This window comes from Artibeus jamaicensis, unplaced genomic scaffold (assembly GCF_021234435.1).
Source record: "Artibeus jamaicensis isolate MK-2021 breed Jamaican fruit bat unplaced genomic scaffold, CSHL_Jam_final contig_867, whole genome shotgun sequence".
Taxonomy (NCBI): domain Eukaryota; kingdom Metazoa; phylum Chordata; class Mammalia; order Chiroptera; family Phyllostomidae; genus Artibeus; species Artibeus jamaicensis.
Genome location: NW_026521995.1, coordinates 3,865,036 through 3,885,287, shown reverse-complemented (window position 1 = coordinate 3,885,287; position 20,252 = coordinate 3,865,036). Strand labels below are relative to the sequence as shown.

Genomic DNA, 20,252 nt, shown 5'->3' with positions numbered 1-20,252 from the left:
AACTTTGTAGTATAGAATCTTAGAATACTTTTCGGAGGCAAAAGCCAAACTTAAAGCTGACTTTTCATATACTCTGTTTTTACTGCTAAGAGTTACAAAAGTTAGCAGCTTTAATATAGGTTATTGTAAGGTTGAAAATTTTTAAAGTGGTAGTTCAGCAAGTTTTAAATCTTTATTGTCAGAACTGTGATGGCTGATTATGGGAGAATGCAAAACAATATAATCTTCTATTTCAATAAAAAACAAAGAAGGTTTAGCTGAAATAGCCTGAAGCAACTCCCAAGTAGTGGGGGGGTCCTTTTTCTAATAAAATAAATGTACATGTTTCAAGTATGACAAGTGTTAAGCCATAAAGGCAAGAGCTAATGTTTTAATAAATAACTTCCAAAATAAGTCCATTGTTAAATTTCCATGCTGATCTTACAACTTGGTTTTATGTAAGTCAAATGACAGTCCACTAGCATTTGAAGTTTTTAGCCTTTGAGAAAGTTTTTTCATTTTTTTATACACGATTATCCAAAGTAAATTTACCACTTGAAACTTCCACTAACTTTTTCTGTCTTAGATAACATCATGACAAACTTGAGGCCTAGAAAAATGAGTTAAATTGGCACCAAAATTGGCAAACATGGGTAACTTTTACTTCAAAGATTATAAAGTAAATAAACAGATACATCTTTCAATTGGGCTTTCAAGCAATTATACAACAAATCATGAACTTCTTAGCAACATCACTATTTAAGACAGCAATGGATTCTCTTTAGCTTTTAACCTGTTGTTATCCACAATAGGGTTCCCAAAATTTCTGCACATTGTGCTTTTCATAACAAATTTTTATTAGTCTTAGCTATTTTCTAAATGAGTATCTTTTTCATTGGATTTTTCCCAATTACAAATGAAAATTTAATTATACATCTATAATTAGAAACAACACAGTGGGACTGTACAAATTTAGGTCAAAATAAAAATATATGTATTTTGTGGTTTCATAAAACTTCATTTACTGTGTTTTTAAAGGAAGCAGAAGTAACAGCAATATATGTAATGATTTAATGACTATAAGCAAGACAAAGCAATAGAATTGTGCTTCTTTTGCAGACTGGGGACAATGAAATTGTTTAGCTACAATTTTCCCATACAAACATGAAACAATATTCATATAGAATAAACACCCTCAACAAGTAACTGATGGGTGATGAACACACACCAAGTTCGACCAAAGCAAAACACAAACTAAAAAGTGTTGGGATTATTCGTATTTTAAATTCAACATGCTCACTCTATTTAAAAATTAATACCTGTAGAAGCTCATAATAAATTGCTTCTATTTCCAGACATTAGAGAAAGGGCATATGCCGTTGTTTAAAACTGTAAAAGCAAATCTTAAATTTGAAGTTACTACTATTATATCACATATTAAAATAATTTTAGATAAAATGCCTTCTTCCAGCATTTTGCTGGTTTATTTTAAAATTTGTTTTAAGATTATAGTGATCAATATGTATTTTAAAAACACACTGATTTCACTATAAGCAATGGGAAATGAAGACACTATTTCCAAATTCCTTAGTTAAAAGTTTTTCTTTACTAAAACAATTTTAAAAGTAAACCTGTACCACTAGAGAAAGTCAGTATAATGATTTGCCAATTGCTTCCAAAGGAACAGACTTTCGAATTAGATATCCACATTAAAAATATTCTATGCCGAGAAGGCTCAAACACAGGGTATCTGCAAAGGTCGAACCAGTTTGGGGAATTTTAACAACCATTTTTGAATGCATGAAACACAATATTTTCTTTATAGTATTTATAAATATATCATACAATACTGTTTTCCTGTTATGTCATATACCAATATGGCATTGTACAACAAGCATAATGCCATCTGATTCTTACAAAAGCGAATCATTTAAACAAGTCAGTAAAATAAACGGAAGTACCCGCTTTTAGGCATACAGATTGTAAAACTGAAGTTTACTTTCCTTTGATCAGTTTTGTGTAGCAACAGAGAAGTAAAAATCAAACAGGAATCAAAATGGCTAAATATGCAAGAAATCGTTATTCACAGTGACATGGCTACATAGAATGCATTATTCTATGCATATTCTGTCTGTTGAATTTCCAGATAAAAAGCACTTGTTTTCTACAGATTCACAAAACAGCTTAATAACAAGAACAATCAAGGAGAACATAATGTAGGCGTTAGTTGAAATTAACAAACTATGGCCAAATCTTTATATCCACTGCAGAATAATTTCAAATTCAAAAAACAGTTACAGAAGCCATTTCGTATCTTTCCTAACACACAGAAAAAAAAAATCTTGCCTGACTTCTCAGAAACCAATTCTTTATAGAAACAGTCTTTCTTTTCAATTAACGTCCACATCAGTATCACATCTAGTCCATCTTTTATAGCCAAATTTAACGTCACTACAAAAGAAAGCAAATTAGACGATAATCACATGTATTAGCATCTATAAAGCTGTAATGGCATGAAGACATCTATATAAATCAGGGGTTTAAAATTTTTTCCTTAAGGTTTCAGGTATCAACCAGATGAAGTTGCTGACGACCCATTTACTGATGATTTTCGAGGTCTACTGGCAAAGGAAGATTGGTGGTTACCGCTGGGGCTGTTGCTGGTTCCATTCATAGTACTGGAAATGTGAGGAAACTGAGGATGAGGAGACTGAACTGGAGTACTGGGGCTAGGCAAACAAGAAGAGGTGGAGGGAATACCTCCTGCTGGGCTGTTGGCCTTATCACTCCCAGAGTCACTTTCCAGTTCTCCAGCATTTGTCAGTCCATCTCTCTGGTGACTGATCTTCATTCTTTTACAAGTAGGTCGAACTCTGTATTTCAAAGGAAGGGGACCATTCTACAAAGTTAAAAGGGGGGAAAAAAATCAGTCTTAAGTTTTTAAATACAGTTTACCACACAATCTGTATTAGATATCCTACTTACCCTTCTCCAGGTATAAATGTAGGCAATATCCATTAGTGTATAGTAATCCTTTAAAGGTTCCTCTTCATACATGACATCAATCTGTTAAAAAATGGTATTTCAATTAAGTATGACAAAGAACAAAGATAAGTCTAGATTTTTCTTTTGTCATCTAAATGTAATAAAAAAATGCTTTAAAAAACATTTTCTCCAAACATTTGGACAAAGAATCCCTCTTGAAATCTCAAACGAGGGAAAATATTTCCTGAAATTATTTAGGGATTTGTTTTCATAGCACAAAACAGAAGTTATTTTAAAAGATACTTCCAAGTTAAATACCAAATACCATTAAATTTTTAAAAATTTCTATCGCTTTTTTAGTTCAGAATCCAAAAAGAAAAAAGTCAATGAATTAAAAAAAAAAGAGAGAGATGTATATAAAATGTATGAAAGATATAAGGTACATACCTGGAAAGTATTAGGTATGTCCATTTTACTTCTGAGAAACTTTCTTAGGTGCATCACAGTCATTGCTGCTGGGCATCGTAAATACCTTTTATCATTCACCTAATTACATTAAAAAAATAATTTTTTATTCTTAATTTTCAGATAAAAAAAAAGCGTTAGGTTGCCTGAATAAAAGGTATCCCCAAAACTGGGATATGACTAAATTCTCAACTATGTTTTGAGATTACTATTTTTAGTAAATATTAAATGAAAGGGTACCTGACATAATAAGGAAACTTTAAGTATATAAAGCATTAAATATTAATTATTTAAGATATTTTGTAACAGTAATCATATAGGAAATAAATTCTATTTATTAACTACTAAATATACATAATTCTTAAACATCAAACATGACAAAGTTCTTCCATTTGACAGCATCATCTGACCCTAGAGTATTCTAAAGGGCAACATACAGTTGTAAAATTTGGAATCTAAACAATGTTTCTTCTATGCTTTGGGGACATGGAACCTTACCTCCTCCTTAGATTTCTCCTTGTCTTTGTTTACTTTCCTATCCAATCTAGGAAACAGATCATTTATTAGTGAAACAATGTATCTAATAAACACATAAACATAAAACATATTTCCTAGAGAATTTACCTGTTTTGATCAAAGAATTCAATGGATAAGCTTATTATCTCATCATCGGTTATAATTCTCTTGTCTTCATCTGCAACTTCTCCCCTATCTTCATTAGAGCCATTGGCAGCTGTAAAGGCATTTTAAAATTCCATCTTAAAAAATTAAATATTTAATTAAATATTATACATATGAGAATGGAAGTGATATTTTAAATTCAATTTTAAGAATTACTGAATGAATCCTCCCTCCAAATAAAATGCCTTCCCAGCTCCCAAGAGTTTACCATCAGCTGAAGGATGAGCTGCATAAAAATCCCTTCTTCTCTTCATTTCATCTGAAGGGGAGAGGGGAGGAGAAGACTTAAACATTTGGTATAATGGGTAAAACTGATCAAATACTTTTTAAAATTCATTTTTAAGCAAGTTACCTACTTTTGAAAAGCCCTGGAACTAATTTGTATACAATATCTTGAAGAGTTTTATCTGACCTGAAAAAATAAATTATAAAAGTAAACTATCAATATGACAATAACTAAAAATGCTCATAAGTTATTAACATATTCTTTGTTTTCTTGGTGCTATCGTATTTTACTTGATTGTGCTGTCTATAACTATACCAATATGATCATTAATTATACGCATGATAGTTCTTTATGTAGTAGCACTCAAAAATCAGGACAATAATATTTTATATTCACAATAAGTTCTTTACATTTCTCTAAGCCAAGAAACCTGTGCCCTTTAAAATTACTAAGTTAGTTATGAAGGAACAAAGGGATGAGAATAGAAGTACTTTAAACACATTCACTTTTTTGCCTGTCATGAAGTCAATAAAACTGCAAAAATGGAGAACTGATTCAATTTTTAAGAATCTTAAAATCACTTGAATAACACTGAGCTTTGTTTAAAATTAGTCACTGTTAACACAGCAAGAAAGTAAGGGCTACCCTCCAAAAAACCTATATATTAGGTGAGACTCAAGAATATAATTTCTCTTAAGAAATAAACAGGGTAACCTTCACTAAATTATGCAATTCCAACAACACTTACAAACAAGGATTTTAAATATTTTCCTACCTTATATTTAGTAGTGGTCTGGTTTTGTGAACTTGGACATCACAGATAGGACAATACTTGCTGGTCTCCAGGTAACGCACAATACATGTTTTACAGACTAAGAAATACAGAGACATTTTGTAAGCTTAGAAATTATATGCTAACCATTAAAATTAGTGTCAGAAATGGAGAACTAATACTAGCAAAATGGTAAATGCCAAAAGACATTTTCAATTAACTAAACTAATATCCTCATAAATAGTTACACATTGCATACTTATAATAAAAAGTTACTAAATGCAAGAAAAAAATCAATTCCATCACTTTTTAGCAACATTCTCAAGGACTTAGGAATTGTTAATTTCCCTATTTCAGGATGAAATGTGAAATACCTATGACACAAAGAAAGGTCTAAAACGTTGTACTTACAGGAATGTAGACATTCTATTATGGTTGTGGCATCAATGAAGTACCCTCCACAAAGTACACACATGAGGTGGGGATTTAGCTCAGTGATCTTGATTCTGGTTGTTCGATGCATTTCTGCTTGATAAAAAATCCTACAAGACATAGAAATGGCCATAATTCACAGAAAGAGAATCCACATTAACTCCAATTTTAGTAACCGTACACTTTGAAATGTTGAGGTGTTCATGAAACTTTTAACACTGTACAGCTAGATTTTCCAAATGTTATCTACAAAAGAAATTTATAATCAGACTGGAATCAAGTCTACTAAACTAGTGAAAAATGTTCCAACTAAACTTAACTTGTGGTCCCTCCGGTCATTCCAGCAGGGCAAAGAAAAGGTCTGGGGTGGGGGCAGGGAGCCGAGAGTATTCGGGTCTCTTTCTTCCATTTGTCCTCCAGCCTAGCAGCCCTACGGCTGCTGCAGTCGCTACACCGTCCCCGCAGATATTTACCAACCGCTAGGGCTTGTTCAGTCTCTGAATTTATTGCAAAACTTCTTTAAGGATCTTCAGGGGTTCCTGCAGCCTAGGAGCATGCCCTGGCTTTCCAGGGGTTCCTGTTGTTTTAGGCGCTTCCAGCAACCAGAACCTGGCACGTTTTTTACGCAACACAAAGGGAAAACAAATTCTGCTCTATCTGCATCCCTGGCATTTCCGGAGCTGGGTGCTGGGGCCTCAGGAGAAGCACCTCCAAGTCGGCCTCGGGCTGGGGCCTGAGCGCGCGGACACTCGGGGGCCGGGATGCGAGGGGCGGATCCGGCTCCGTGGCTCTGTGGCTCTGTCTCGCTCCAGATTCGGCACTGGCCTCTGTCGGGGTTTCCATAGCAACTTACACTTACACTTGGCATCCGGCCACAGCTACAACTCTGTGCGGACCCAGGCCGAGCTGGAGCTTCGGTGGGGCGTGCGGGGCGGTCAGGGCGGCGGCGGCTGGCGAGGGGGAGGGGCTGGAGCGGCGCGGGGGCGGGGCCGACGCGGGGGCGGGGTGGGGTGCGGGCGCAGCAGCGCTCGCGGGGGTGGGGCGGCCCCACGAGGCCCGTGACACTAGGGAACAGTACCCCAACCCGCAGCAACACAGCAGGGCAGCTGGGGGGACCCCGGAGTGGGCGAGTGGTGAAGGAAAATGCAAACCGCACTCCCGGCCATTTCGGACACTCTTGGGGACCTCTTTCCACGTCGACTCTGCGCTTCTTTCAGATCTTGCTTGACTTTTTCGGTCTCCCCTGTTAGCAATCACTAGGTCAAAAATTTCACGAAGGGATTTTTTGAGAATTGCCAACGGTGCACTTAAACCCTCAAACCCTCAGGGCTTAAATTGCAAAGATGTTTATTGAACTGAACTTCTTTAAAACTTTTTTCTTTAATATGAAGTTCTGCTGTACATGATGAGCGATAAAGTTTTAGAAAGGGTGAAAACTAAAATCTGTTTTACAAGAAGAAGGGGACAAAACCCTGTATTTTATTTGAGCTATGCTGGATGCAAGAAAAACTACTTTAATAGGTAAAATAGTGACAATATGTCAAGAACCATGTGACCAACCCATTCCCAAGGCTAAATCAACACCTTGTCAACCCACAGCAAGCATAGGAGAGAAAAACAAATGTCTTTTTTTCTTTTTAGCCTAAACTCCATTGAGACCCCCACACGATGAAATGACATTCCCAACAGATAGTATATGTTATAAAAGGTCACTGTCAGTAACCATACACCAGTGTATAATCCAGAAAGTCAATTACTTCGTGTAGTAGTCTTGAAAAATAACATTTCTTACTCCCACTTCATTTCAGAACATAAAATAAGACTAAGCTTCTAGACCTGTCTGAAGTACATTCTCAAAGGTGCCTCGAATAGGAATCTGGGAGCTTGTGAAACTTGAAGTATCTGAGGTTTTAATTCTTAGGAAATTTTACCGTGGAAGAGGAAAATAGCAACCAACATACTTCAATAGCTGAAACTAAATGCTTTGGAGTACTACAAAATGATAAAATACAAAACAAAACCTCTTTTATGAAAGTGCCTACAATGGCAACCAGCAACTTCACCCAGAAAGCTTCATGTTTGACTCCTCGGTTATCTCTGGGTTACCTGCTTAGAAGAATTTTCCAACATATTGTTGATACAAATCTAAGTGGGGTTGCAGAGAAGTTGTGGGTAGAGCAGTGTCCGTAAAGAGTAGCAATATTTAAATCCACTGTATTTGATGATTAAAGACAAACGTTCTTGGCTGTTAAAGACTCTCCTTGGGACACTGCAGGACCTTTCCTAGAAAGTATATACTTCCATCTGCCTGTGAAAGCATACCACACTAATGTCACCGATCATGAAGTTGAAGTTAGGGGCTTCAGTAAAAAGAGCTGCCTTTCCTTCTCTACTTGCTAGAAAACCAACACCAAATACAAATGTTAATACACAAAACAATCAAATCTCAGTGGAGGGTTGGCTTTAAACATTTAGGTCACATGTACTTGACCAAAATCCTTTCAAATTCATACTAAATCTTAATTCATACAACTCCTCAACCTAAATTCAAAAGAATTTGGCTACAACTTTATTATCATTTATAATGCTAAATAGTATCACTTTGTTACTATATAAAAACCAGCTCTTTGTCTTTTTTATTCCATTTGAAAGTACTGGCGGCTTAGTGAAAAATGAAAACATTTAACATGTTGATAAGGTTTAAACACTTGCACCTTAGAAATGAAAACCTTTTAGGTTCAAACACAGACACTGCCAGCTAATCAAGCAAAGATGCACCAAACATACAATGGTAAAAATACTCAATAGTTAAATCTTGCCATTATAGCGTACTTAGTTGGGGCTGTCAATTTGGTTGGAGGCCTGACACCAGTAATGTCAAAATGAAGGAAAACAGAAGCAAGTCCTTATGTTAACAATCAGCTCGACTATTGCAATCTAAGAAATGCAAATGAACTTCATAACCTCAGTTGAGGCTCACAGCTCAATACAAGTATGGGTGAAGCAGGGGTTAACTTGGCTCCTAGGGAGAATTTTTGCCTATTTGGGCACTTAATGCACATCCAAGAACTTGGTAGAATCTTAACTGATTTATCAATAACAATGAAATGCTAAACTATCTTACAAAAGTGTGTGTGTGCATACACACACATGCACATACAGTGACTTTTGCATGGCTTTAAAGATACTGTTACTAGATGTATAACTTGCACAAGTAGATTATTTCAAACACTTGCATTCTGGGGCAGAAGTATAGGAATGTACTCAAGTATGAAACATTTATACATTTGCTCATAAAATCAACCTCTAAAGGATTCTGATCAGTTTACTTAAAACTCAAATGTTAACATAGTCTCATAAGTTAGTATATACTGTCAATAATTTGCATCTCTAAGTTCCAAGTATTTAATATAGCTTATCATGTGTTTCCAGAACTTGGGGGTTAAGGAATAAGTTGAACTATTCATAACATTCCAGGTACCATCAACCTACAGTCGGATTTGAAAAACTATGCCCAGAGTTTTGCCTATGTTAAGGGAAGGGGTTAACACATCCTTCTCTTTCAAATACTTTGAGGTGACTACTAAGCCCACTAAATCCTTTTGTTGCAATTGGAAATGATCAAAGTCTTTCTACTTGTTTACTTCCAATTATTAACTGTAAATCTCTGTAGAAAAGATCATGCTATATAGCTGTCAAGCCCAAAAGACTGCATAAACACATCCAAGCACTTTTTTGTGCTTTCTTTTCCAAAGCATCTCTTTGCCATTATGACCTATGATGGCATTTAGCAAAATCTATAAAAGGCACTAGACTTTAGGTCATGGTTCTAGGTGCATCCCATAGTAGAGATTGAGAAAAGTTGTAGTTTCCAAAAGGGAAAAGGAGAAAGAGGAAAAAGAAGCTTGAAAGAAAGGAAACCTTCTTGCAAGACTAACGTCCAGTCACCATCATCAGTCCAAAAAAAAAAGCTCCAAATTTGAAATGGCCACTTCCCAGGGAGCACTTCCCAAGTGATGTTCAAAGAACTTACTCAAGACTGGTAACAAATAACACCTTGAAAACTTTACCATTTAAAACACAAATGCAGAAGACCTTGGAAACAACTGGGAACCGCCATCTTACAAGCCATCCAATTTCACACAAGTGTCCCTCCAACTTAAGTTAATAACATTTTTATTTCGGCTCTCCCCAGTCTAACATCTACCTTGGCGGAACCGCTGCCCCCCACGCAACCCGTCCCTATAAAATGGGGGCGTTCTCTGGTTGTTTAAACCCCTCAAAAGCCCTTTCTTCGGGAGAGGAGGGAAGCCACTTGACCCAAGCAGCTCCCGATTTCAGGAACCCGTCCCCGTTTCATCAAAATATACCTCTCAACAAAGGGCGCCGTGGCCGCGAGAGCCGCAGAGGCTGCAAATAGAAGTGTTCTTCTCGGGGGCCATGTGCATCGCGAGGGTGTAAAGGGGCGCTGAGGGGAGAAAGGAACTAAAACGTGGGGCCGCGCGCAGCGCGTCCGGGGCTGAGCGGGAGGCGGCTGGAGCGGCGCCGAGCCCGGCTGGCGGCGCGGCGCGGGCTGCGGGTCGGTCCCGGCGCCGCGGGAGTCGGCGGGCGGCGCGGGCGCGTGCTCGCGGGCGCGGGAGGCGCGCGGGGCTGGAGGGCGGCGGCGGCGGGCGGCGGCGCGGGGCTCGGCGCCCACGCTGTCAGCGCCCTCCTGGCCGGCGGGGCGAGGCGCGGGGGGGGGGTCGCTCCCGGTCCACCCGCGGCCGGCTCCAGCCCCGCGCGGCCCCAGCCGGCCCCCGGCCCAGGCCTGGAGGCGCCTCGCCTCTTACGTACCCGGAAAAAGCAGCCGGCGAGAGGCGATCGAAGCGGGCGGAAAAGACAATGAAAGTTAAAAGTCGTTCAGCAGAAAATGAATGTGAGCCAAGCGGCCATCTTGAAGCAAGCTGCAGACGCCGCTGTCAATGGGCAACGAGCGCAGCCGAGAGGAGCCGCGGCCGCCGCGCTCGGCTCATGCCGCCTCCGGAGCCCGGCCTCCTCCTCCTCCTCTGCCTCGGCCTCCTCCTCCTCCGCCTCGGCCTCCTCCTCCTCGGCCTCCAACGCCTCCTCCTTGGCCTCCTCCTCCTCCTCTTCGGCCGCCGCCGCCTCCTCCCGCTCCGCACTCGGGGGAGGGAGCGCGCGGAGGGGGCGCGATCAGTATTATTCTGCGGGGCTGGGAGGTGTTTCTAATCCGGATCGGGGCTCCCTCGCCAACATCCCCATTGTCTCGCCCGGATCTCTGCCTTTAATACTACGATTATTATTTCATATTGCTATTGGAAGAGGAGGGCGGGTGGGGGGCGCTGTGTATGTGCGAGCCGAGGGGCGGGGGGAGGGGAAGAAGGATGAGGAGGGGGAGGGGAGGGTGGAAAAAAATGCACCGCTGAAGGCAGAGTGGAAACTGACACCGGCTCCAAAATGGCTCAGAGTCCGCCCGCCCCCTCCCCTGCCCCCCCCACCGGGTCACGTGCTCCCCTCATTCCTTAAGGGCGGCTTGGGAATTACTGTCGGTGTAGTAGGGCCGGTGGCTGCCCCCTCCCCTCGGAGCAGCGCGACCCGACCCCCTCCCACTCGCTCTGTGCGCCGGCGGAGTCGTTTCTCCACGACGCCACACGCGCTACCCGGTTCTCGACGCCGGCATCGCTCCGGCTCTGCTCGCAGATCAGCCCACCCCACCCCCTCCGTTATTTCTTTTTCTCTGCCATACGCCGCCGCCCGCGCTACACAAGTCCCCTGGCTTGAACTGCGAAGAGCGCTGGTCCCCGTGCCCCTCTCGGCCCCGCCGCGCGGCCCAGACTCAGGAGGCACCGCCGCGCGGAACCTGCGCCCGAGTTGGGCTCGTGGAAACAACAGCGCCCGCCCCTGTCTTCCCGCGGCCGCACCAGCTCCCGCCAGCGGCCGATGAGGGGCGCGCACGGGCAGCTGTTCTTTCCGGCCTGGGGCTTCCGCGGGCTACGGCCGGGTGGGCCGCGGGAGACCCGCGGGGGAGGGTCCGGCTGCGGGCGAGCCCTCCGGCGCAGGTAACGGGACGGGCCAGCTCCCTCCCGAAGAGCGACCGTGTCTGCTCTCCATATCTTGAAGTTGGAGTCTTCAACAAACCCCGGAGATCGCATCCTTTCCCATTGAGTTTAATTTTAATCCAGAGAAAAGGCGGTCGTTAAAAGTTAACGCTAATAGCTCTGTCTTCACAGGAGTAACTGACACACAAAACTCACATCTAAACAAACGCTCAGTAGTTTTGGTGGGAACTTATTTATTCAGAATGTAAATACTGCCTTTTGTAAGACTTGAAAAAATGATAAAAATTGATCAATGTACAATTAATATTCAAATAGGCAGAATTTCCTTCTTAGCTCTTAAAACAAATGTAAAAAAAAGTGTCGAAGTTTATGAAAGACATAAATCCAAAAAAATTTTCTTTCTTTTAAAAAGGAGTATAATCAGTTCGCACAAACGATGGTTCTGATGGTTCTGCCGACGGCAAGCAATTCCTGGTCTTCTAGACCCGGGCGGCTCGCTAACTTCCCCAAGTTACAATTGAGTTGCTCTTTCCAGGCTTTTCGAAGCATCTTTAAGTTTCCCCACTAAGTCCTAAAAGACGTATAGAATGCTAAGTTTCTAAGATAAAACATGGTAAAGAGGTATCCAAGTTTGAGAAAGATTCAAGAAAAAAGTCGGGAGACACTTGGTAAGTTAAAATTCACGAGGATATTAACTTTTGACAGACCATCAAAAGCTTTTCCTCTAAAATAGTTAAACTTCAGATAGGGTACTTGCCCTCAGATTTGAAATATGATTTATAACCAAATCCTAACAGGAAAGACATATCTAAGTTAAATTTCCCATGTTATTCTAAACAAAGATTATTGTGTATTCACATTTTCTGCAAGTTTGAAGTTTGATTAATGGTTACATTAAAAACAACTCTGGAAATGTCTTTTGAAAAGTTAAATTTCATCAAAATTTCAAGCAATGATCTTCATTTTTTAAGTGGTAAGAAATAAATTCGCTGTCATGTCCACTAAGCAATGTAATTTTTAATTTCCCCAGTATTACATTTGGAATTTTACATATACTTTCCCATTTATTAAAAGTTATTTAAAACCAGTTTTAAAATCCTGTTTTGAGAGTTTAATTCAATTTCTGAAAGCAAGTAAGTTTAAAAGCCATGTTTGTAACTTTGCTTTGTCCTATAGGATCAAACTGATCACAAACAAGGAACTTTCACTCAACACTTTAATGTTATTAAAATAAACATTAGAAGTTTAATAGGAGGGAACAATAAATATACATCAATTCTCTATTAGTAACATTTTAATTTCAAAAGTGAATCCTACATTAAAATATTGCTTTTTAAGTCCCCTTCCCATTAAATCCTTAACCAACCTTCATTATCTACTGATAGATGGGTTAGATTATTCTTTTGAACTTTCTAAAAGCATTAATTCTCAGTTAAACTTCTATAAAAAGGAAGGCATATTCACAGGTCCTAATACTGTACCTGTAATTGTTCCATGTTGCAACTAAAACTAATTTCTGGATGGGATCGGGAATCAGTGTTCTAGAGAAGAAAAAAAGTGCTGTTTATTTAAATCAAGGAAATTAAATTCCATTACACATTTTTTAGGTAGGGCTAATGTATAAATACCTCTGCATTTAAGGTCACCAAATATGCAGGTCTGTGTATCTTATGAAGTTGACTGGTCTAAAACAACACAATACATTTGTCTTTAACTGTATTTTTTAAAGTTTCCTAAGTAACCCTAGAGAACAGTTAAAGTTTACCTTTATCTGATACTCCAAACGCCAAGAAACATCAGTTATATGAGGGAGAGATCTACCTATACTGAAAGACACAAGCATAATTTTGTACATAATATCTACAGAAAACTTTCGGTAATTTTACTAAGTATGGTGTCTACCTTCTAACCCCCTCCCCCCACACACATAATTTTAATCCATTCTGAACTTGAAATATTGCTAAACTTCAGTTTCAAGTTCTGCACAGTAAATGAACATTTTTAATTATCTCAATAAACTTATCTTTAAAAACATTAGCTTAACTTTAATTGTTTAACTTGCCCTTTGGCCCCTCTTCGTTTGGTCAAGATCCCTGTTTCCTTTCATACCAGTGCTCTCCATTCATACCTGTAAGTGAAAAGTAGCTCAACTTGACACCTTATAAAGGTACCTACCTTCCCAGTAGGATTTCTAGGGAATCCTTATTATTCTGGAGGACAAAAAAGAAAAAAGAAAACACAAATTTGCAAACAGTAGAAAAAAATAGAAATTCTTAATTTTTTAAAATTGATGTAAATAACCTGATACTCCGTGCAAAACAGTTCTGTTCGCTCTCTATCAAATTTACTGTCTTCTAGATACGTGCTGAAGGAAAAAAGCCAAAGTTTAGTTCCCATTTTAAAAACTAAAATTGAAGTCATAAAGTTACTATTTGCTAGTAAGTGGAATTTAAATAAATGTTGTACCTTAGAGTCGATTTGTCAGCTCTTTGCTTTCCTGCTTCCAGTATGTAAGTTGCAACTGCTGCATGACAGTGTTTTAAAACCACTGGGTCAATATGTTTCAAGTCTGGGTGATCTAAAATAAATGGCCAGTGATGCCTGTAATAAATTTTTATAGTCTTTTTTCTAAAATAGATATTTTAATTTGGGTAACCCCCCCCCTTTAACAAGAGAACAAAAATAATTCCACTAATAAGGACAAGCAATTATAAGTAAATGAGATGAGCAACAACATCAGTGGCAAAACAATAGCACACAGCAATAATTTTACTGTTTGATATTTTTTTGTTTTTTAAAAAAAATTTATGTTCCCAAAGAAAATATAACCATACAGTATTCATTCTAACACTGGATGTAGTAAATTCATTAGAAAGTAAGAACATAAATATTTTACATAGTGAAAATTTGAGAATGAATAAACATTCCCTCTAAAGATTAATTATAGGGTAAATGGCTCCATGGACATTAATACATCAAAGGAAGCGAGGGCACGGGTTCAGAATATTAAATATAATTTTCAAAATATTTTCAGGTTTTGACAGCCATCCTATTTTTTTTTGAGAGATTACCCAGGTGGTGGTTACTATTTTCGTCTGAAGAACTTCCACTTTCATACTTTTTGTACAAGTGTTTAGTTTATGAAACCACAGGAGAAAAAACCAAAAATTTGAATTGCTGGGATATTTATATTTAAGAAAATTATCTAAAAGCGATCTGTCTTAAAATATGTCTTCAACCCATACATATACCCACTCGGCAATCACTGACCACACCACTTAAAAGATACTCGCCTCCTGGTAACTGGTGCGGAACAAAACATTATGCACCATATCTTAACGTTCTAGGTGTAATACATACTTAAGTGTTGGAGTGATCGTAGAAACTTGAGGTATTACTCTTAATTGTAAAATATCAACACTCTTTGCCCTAGTAATTACTCTGGAAACAGACCCTTTAAAACCTTTGCCAGCCTAGCACTAAATGCTTGAATTGCCAGGGAGCCCAGCTCGCCTGATGAAATCCAAGTGTCAAATAGCCCTTTTCCCATACCAGGCTAAAAACCTTAGATGTTTAGGCCACAAACAAGACTTAAAACTCGGGCTTTAGAAAGAAACAAAAAGCCTGGGTGGGGGTAATCAGGCCAGGAGCGTGTAGCCGGCTGTGTGCAGGTGCCAACAGGAGATAGAACAACGTTCAGGTTCCGCTCTGGGTTCTGGCAGAGCCACAACCCCACACTCAGCAGTCCGGAGCAAAGGGCAAAGCCCGGAGACTTCCTCTTCCCGGGGGTTTTACCCCTCTCGCTTGGTCTCGCAGCTTTCTGAATGCCCCTCCACCCAGGCCGATCCAGCTCAGAGCCGAGCGGCTTACCTAACACGGCCTCGTCCGCCTGGGCGTCCAGCAGGCTCTGGAAAGCCGCCCGGAGGAGAAGCGTGAAGGCGTTGGAGTCAAAAGAGCCGGGATCAGCCAGCATCTGGAAGCCTTTCTGCACATACTCCGAGAGCTCCATTGTGAGCGCGCTATGACCTTCGACACCCGCACCACGTGATACGCGCCGCGCTCTCAGCTGATGCGGCCGCGCGCGCACGCGGCTCCAGGCGGCGGCGCTGGCTGTGGGCCTCCCGGCCCAGAGCCTCCCCTGCCCGCGGCTTTACCCTCGCCCCAAGCCGCCCTGCCCTCGCCCCTAGCGGCTCACCTCTCGCGACCCGCGCCCTCTTGTCGGCTGCCGCTTCCTTCTGCGCCGGTCGGCAGAGCTGCCAGTCCTGAGCAAGAGGGGCGGCCCCGCGTGCTTTGTGGACACATTCAGTGCATTCTCTTCCCCTTCGTGCTCACCTGGTACTGTCACCATCTCGTGCGGCACTGCGCGGCCGTCTTCCCTGAGGGGGACCCCCTTGGGATGTGGTGAAAGGTGTCAGAATCCCTCCCACCCCACTTCCTTGAAAATACGCCTTCCCTGCTCAGCGCGACAGGCTGCGGAAAGCTCCAATTTGAGGGTACTGATTTTTAGTTTGGGGCTTTTCTTTTATTCACCTGCTTAACACTCCCGCATTCCCCTTTTATGAGACTGTAGACATCTAATTATGTAATTCTTGTTCTTCCTTTTTCATTGTCATTTCTGGAATATGGCAATTGATTCTTGCGTGGGGTGTGCGTGTGTGTAACATACATAATACGTATAGCGCGTGTGTACGTAATGTACTAAAACGATTAAGGGGTTAATAAATTATTCACGAAGATATTTGACAAAATTATTAAAATGTGTATATGCCGCTGCAAATAAGTACCTTTCAAAAGCGAACACATATTTTGTGCTACTGTACCTCTATGGGTCCATTTTTAATTACTCAAAGAATCTTCATATATTTGTATCAAATTGTAATCTTAGTAAAATACAGTTAGGAACGGCAAGAATTTTAATTAGAACTAAGTTACTGTTTGGGGTACCCATAACTTTAAACATTCCAATATTGTATAAAGCTTAACTTTTTTATATTTCTACGAAGTTGGAGAATAAGAGTGATTCTTTAAAGAAAAAACGCGAAGTAGATTACGCATTTTTGATCAAGAGAATTTAAAAGGAAAAGTAAAAATGCCGGTCTTTTACGGGTGGAGAGGAGGGGTAAGGAACTAGAAAGGTGTTTTAGTCTTCAGTAGAGGTTATTTGAAATAGACTCAACGTGAAAGACTTTTCTAGGCATAATTTAGCTGCTTTTTTGAAAAACAAAGTGTTTTTTTTTATGAATAAAGCCAAGATTTCACCTGGCACCAATACATGGAAGGCACCTCATATACAACAGGATGCAAGTGGAATAATTTAGCATCAGTAACAAACTACTAAAGTCTTTGAAGGCTTTGAAAGGCATGTGAACTACCTCTTCAGTTCAATGAGCACGTAGGAAGGAGCAGTGAAGGATTAGAGTCTCCCTAGCCTCTTTATAAAACAAACACCTATTAATCATGTTCATCTTTTCTTCCCATCTCTTATTTTTTCTAAACTCCTTGTTTCTCCTCAGTAGTAAAATATCAGTCGACAAATTTCCAGATACCTGATTTACAAAGGGGTATGTTTTACAGGGAAGAGTTGTGTAAATGTTAATATTAACAACACCCAAGCTCATTGTGTTTATTACACATATATTTTATGGCCTTGCATAACATAGATTGTTAATATTGTAATAAAATTTGAGTTGATAATTGTAATCATATTCAATTTGGTGTTGAAAAAGAAAACATTAATGCTTGAGTGTAGATTTTTAAAAAAATTTTTAAGAGGGAAGGAAATACAATTAAATGGTTGTGAGTTTGTGGGCATAAAAATTAGAAAATTCACAAGGATTATGTCCCTAATAGCTGTTATGTTACTCTCTTGTACAGATGTAATTACTTTCTTTTGTAGGGCATTTGTCTTCTTCTGCCTCAATATATTTATGTGTTAGGCCCAAGTGATGGGTACGTTTCCTGCTCTCACAAAAATTTTAACCATAATATTTCTTGATGCTAGAAAAACTGAATTCTTCTACTCTAGGTACATTTATTTCAACTTCCTTTGAAGGAGGCACAGGATTAAGTATTTATTTCAATGCAGACAGAACATATGTTTCTTTGACAGTTTAGCCATTGAAATACATTGAAGTATGATACTCAAAATGGCATGATTATCCAGATGTAGACTCTCTTGGTTTCAGCAACAAAATGAGTATATTTTACATTGTTAGAAAAACTAAGTACTAACACATTCTAAATGTGTGAAGAAAAAACTATTTAAAATTTGTGTTTTAATTACTGAAAACCACATTGGAGCGTTCACTAGAATGTTTAAAATTCTGTGGACTTAAAGTTAATAGCCTAAATTTGGCCTCAAAGAGCCTTTAAAAATAACAGTCACCCACAGCTGAAAATAACAAAATAGATATTTAAACATTCTTATTTTAATAAATTTTTCCTTTTACACTGCACATATCAAGATGGACAATGCTGATAAATTTGTTTTTCTTTTTGAAAATCTAGAAGTTACTCAAAGAATTAGGAAGTATTATTTTAAACAATATTTTAAAATATATTGTATCCTTGGAACTGTTTTTTTGTTTTGTTTTGTTGAAACCAATTTAATATTGGCTTCTGCACTGGGAGTACAATTATAGGATCTATGTTCTCAGTTTTTCCCAAAGGCCTCATTGGTATTTTTGTTAGTTTTATTAAGTAAAATGTCTCTTGTATTGTTTTAGATAGTATAAGTACTTTTGCTTTTGTGCAGATAAAGCTGAAGAAAAGTATTCCTTTAGATGGAAGAGTCTGTTGAATATCCATGGGGCGGGGGAAAAAAGCCAATATGCTTAAGGATGCATGAGACATCAAGAAGATTTACCTAGCATATAAACTATTTGTTCTAGTGGGGTTCTTTTTTATTCCTGTCCATGGAATACCTGCTCATTTTCCAGAGAAAAGAAAGCTAAAAATGCTTGAAAATTACCTATACACAAGAAACCATTTTTCTCTGCCCACCCCCCATACTGAATCTTTGATGGTTAGTGATCTTAAAGCCTTGAAGTAAATATTAATAAAAATAAAATTTACTCTTTTAAAGTTATTTTAACTACAAATCAATAATTGGAGGGAATATTTAACCAAGTTATATAGGACATCTGAGTGTATAGGTCAAAATTATTTCAGTGAAGTTTATAACATCTATATACATTCTTTTATTTTACTAAATATCTTGGTAAGGCAAAGAGTAAGACTTGGAATCTGAATGGTCAAGGTTTGCACAGTCATGATCACAGAGTTCAGTGGTTTCAAATTGAGTCTTCTGTCACCTGTGTTATCAAACAGACCACATCACGTATTCAGAGGGGATGACAAAGCTCTTATTTTCAAATTAAACATATAATCTAATTTCTAAATGGTGATTGCTGTAATAATTAATATAACCAAATAGAGCCTTTTCCCTCTTCACATAATATAGACTATCTTTAACATATGGACTTTTAGATTAAACTCAAATTTATTTAAATGAAATTGTGCCTTAATATGTGAGGAAAGTGAAATGCTAGTTACATTCAAGAAACTAGAACCAAGGAATGAAAATCAATGATACAATGTTATCTAAAATACTTAGCAAATTCATACTTATGGTTTTGCCTAAGTGTTTTGGATTTTTCTTCTAAAACTTTTATTCAAAACATTTTGGCTACATAGTACAATTGCTATTTCAGTAATATTTACACAAGCTTGTACCATTTTAAAATTTCATTTTTTAAGATAGTTGTATCAGGGAAATAAATATCAAGTATAAAACTTCAAAATGTGATAAAACAATAAACAATTAAATATTTTAAATCTAAGTTTTAACAGGATAAATTACCACACTACTAAGAAATCGAGTTTCTTCAGAAAATGTCTCAAGCATTTCCTGAAGTTAGCAAACTGTAATTTTGTTCAACTTTACAACAGAAAATTCTACGGTGAGGATATTGTCAAAAAAGGAGAATACTTTTGAATTTGCGAAGTGAAATTTGAGAGTTATCATCAAGTGTTATGCCATAATTCTACTAGCTCTGGGTCAGAATAAGATGACTGTCATTAAAGGTATGTACATAAATATCAAATTATAATTTTAATGTAAAATATTTATATCTAATCAGTCTGAAGATTTTCTTCTTTATTATTTTTTATTTTAATTGTTGGTCAAGTACAGTTTTCTGTCTTTTACTCCCATCCCAGCCCACTCACCCTGAAGTTTTAAAAAGACTTTGTGCATATTAGAAAAGTCATGCCTGCCATTTAGGGCTTCTTTTAGAAAGTTTGATCTCTTATTTTGCAGCAAAGCAATTAATATTACATAGCAATATCTGAGTCATACAGACTAAAATTGTGAAGTCTTCAGCTAATAAAAAATGAAGAATTGATTTTTTTTAAGGAAATGAGAATAAACAAATGCAGTTTCACAAGGGATGAAGGAACATTTTAATTTAAAGTCCAGGAATTAAAAAAGAAAGCAATCATACTCCATATTACATTTAATGAGAAAAGAACAGGTTGAATTATGTCTTAGAATTTCTCTAAGTAGGCAAATAAAAACTAATAGTTTATCTTTAAATTTGGTAAGTGATTTAAATTATTACAATTTTCTTATCTTTTCATGAATTACAAAAAAAGT

At 38.5% G+C, this 20,252-nt stretch overlaps 2 protein-coding genes across 5 annotated transcripts; both read right to left on the bottom strand.

The window, feature by feature from the left end:
- Positions 1-619: 619 nt before the first annotated feature.
- Positions 620-10,454, bottom strand: BMI1 (BMI1 proto-oncogene, polycomb ring finger). 4 transcript variants are annotated; one of them, XM_037165491.2, is made up of 10 exons: positions 10,374-10,454; positions 5,520-5,650; positions 5,112-5,208; positions 4,467-4,522; positions 4,319-4,369; positions 4,054-4,162; positions 3,928-3,973; positions 3,412-3,510; positions 2,965-3,045; positions 620-2,878 (listed from the first exon to the last, which is right to left on the bottom strand). In XM_037165491.2, exons 2-10 carry the CDS (start codon positions 5,629-5,631, stop codon positions 2,549-2,551), a joined length of 981 nt encoding a protein of 326 aa, XP_037021386.2. In that variant the 5' UTR covers positions 5,632-5,650; positions 10,374-10,454; the 3' UTR covers positions 620-2,548. The 4 variants fall into 4 exon arrangements, with proteins under 4 accessions (XP_037021386.2, XP_037021389.2, XP_037021387.2 ...); XM_037165494.2 differs by lacking the exon at positions 10,374-10,454 and adding an exon at positions 9,911-10,140; XM_037165492.2 differs by lacking the exon at positions 10,374-10,454 and adding an exon at positions 6,394-6,512.
- A 1,369-nt stretch (positions 10,455-11,823) lies between these two features.
- Positions 11,824-15,645, bottom strand: COMMD3 (COMM domain containing 3). Its single transcript, XM_037165495.2, has 8 exons — positions 15,467-15,645; positions 14,063-14,174; positions 13,898-13,961; positions 13,772-13,806; positions 13,362-13,422; positions 13,225-13,281; positions 13,078-13,137; positions 11,824-12,167 (listed from the first exon to the last, which is right to left on the bottom strand). Exons 1-8 carry the CDS (start codon positions 15,603-15,605, stop codon positions 12,108-12,110), a joined length of 588 nt encoding a protein of 195 aa, XP_037021390.2. The 5' UTR covers positions 15,606-15,645; the 3' UTR covers positions 11,824-12,107.
- Between the last annotated feature and the right edge of the window lie 4,607 nt (positions 15,646-20,252).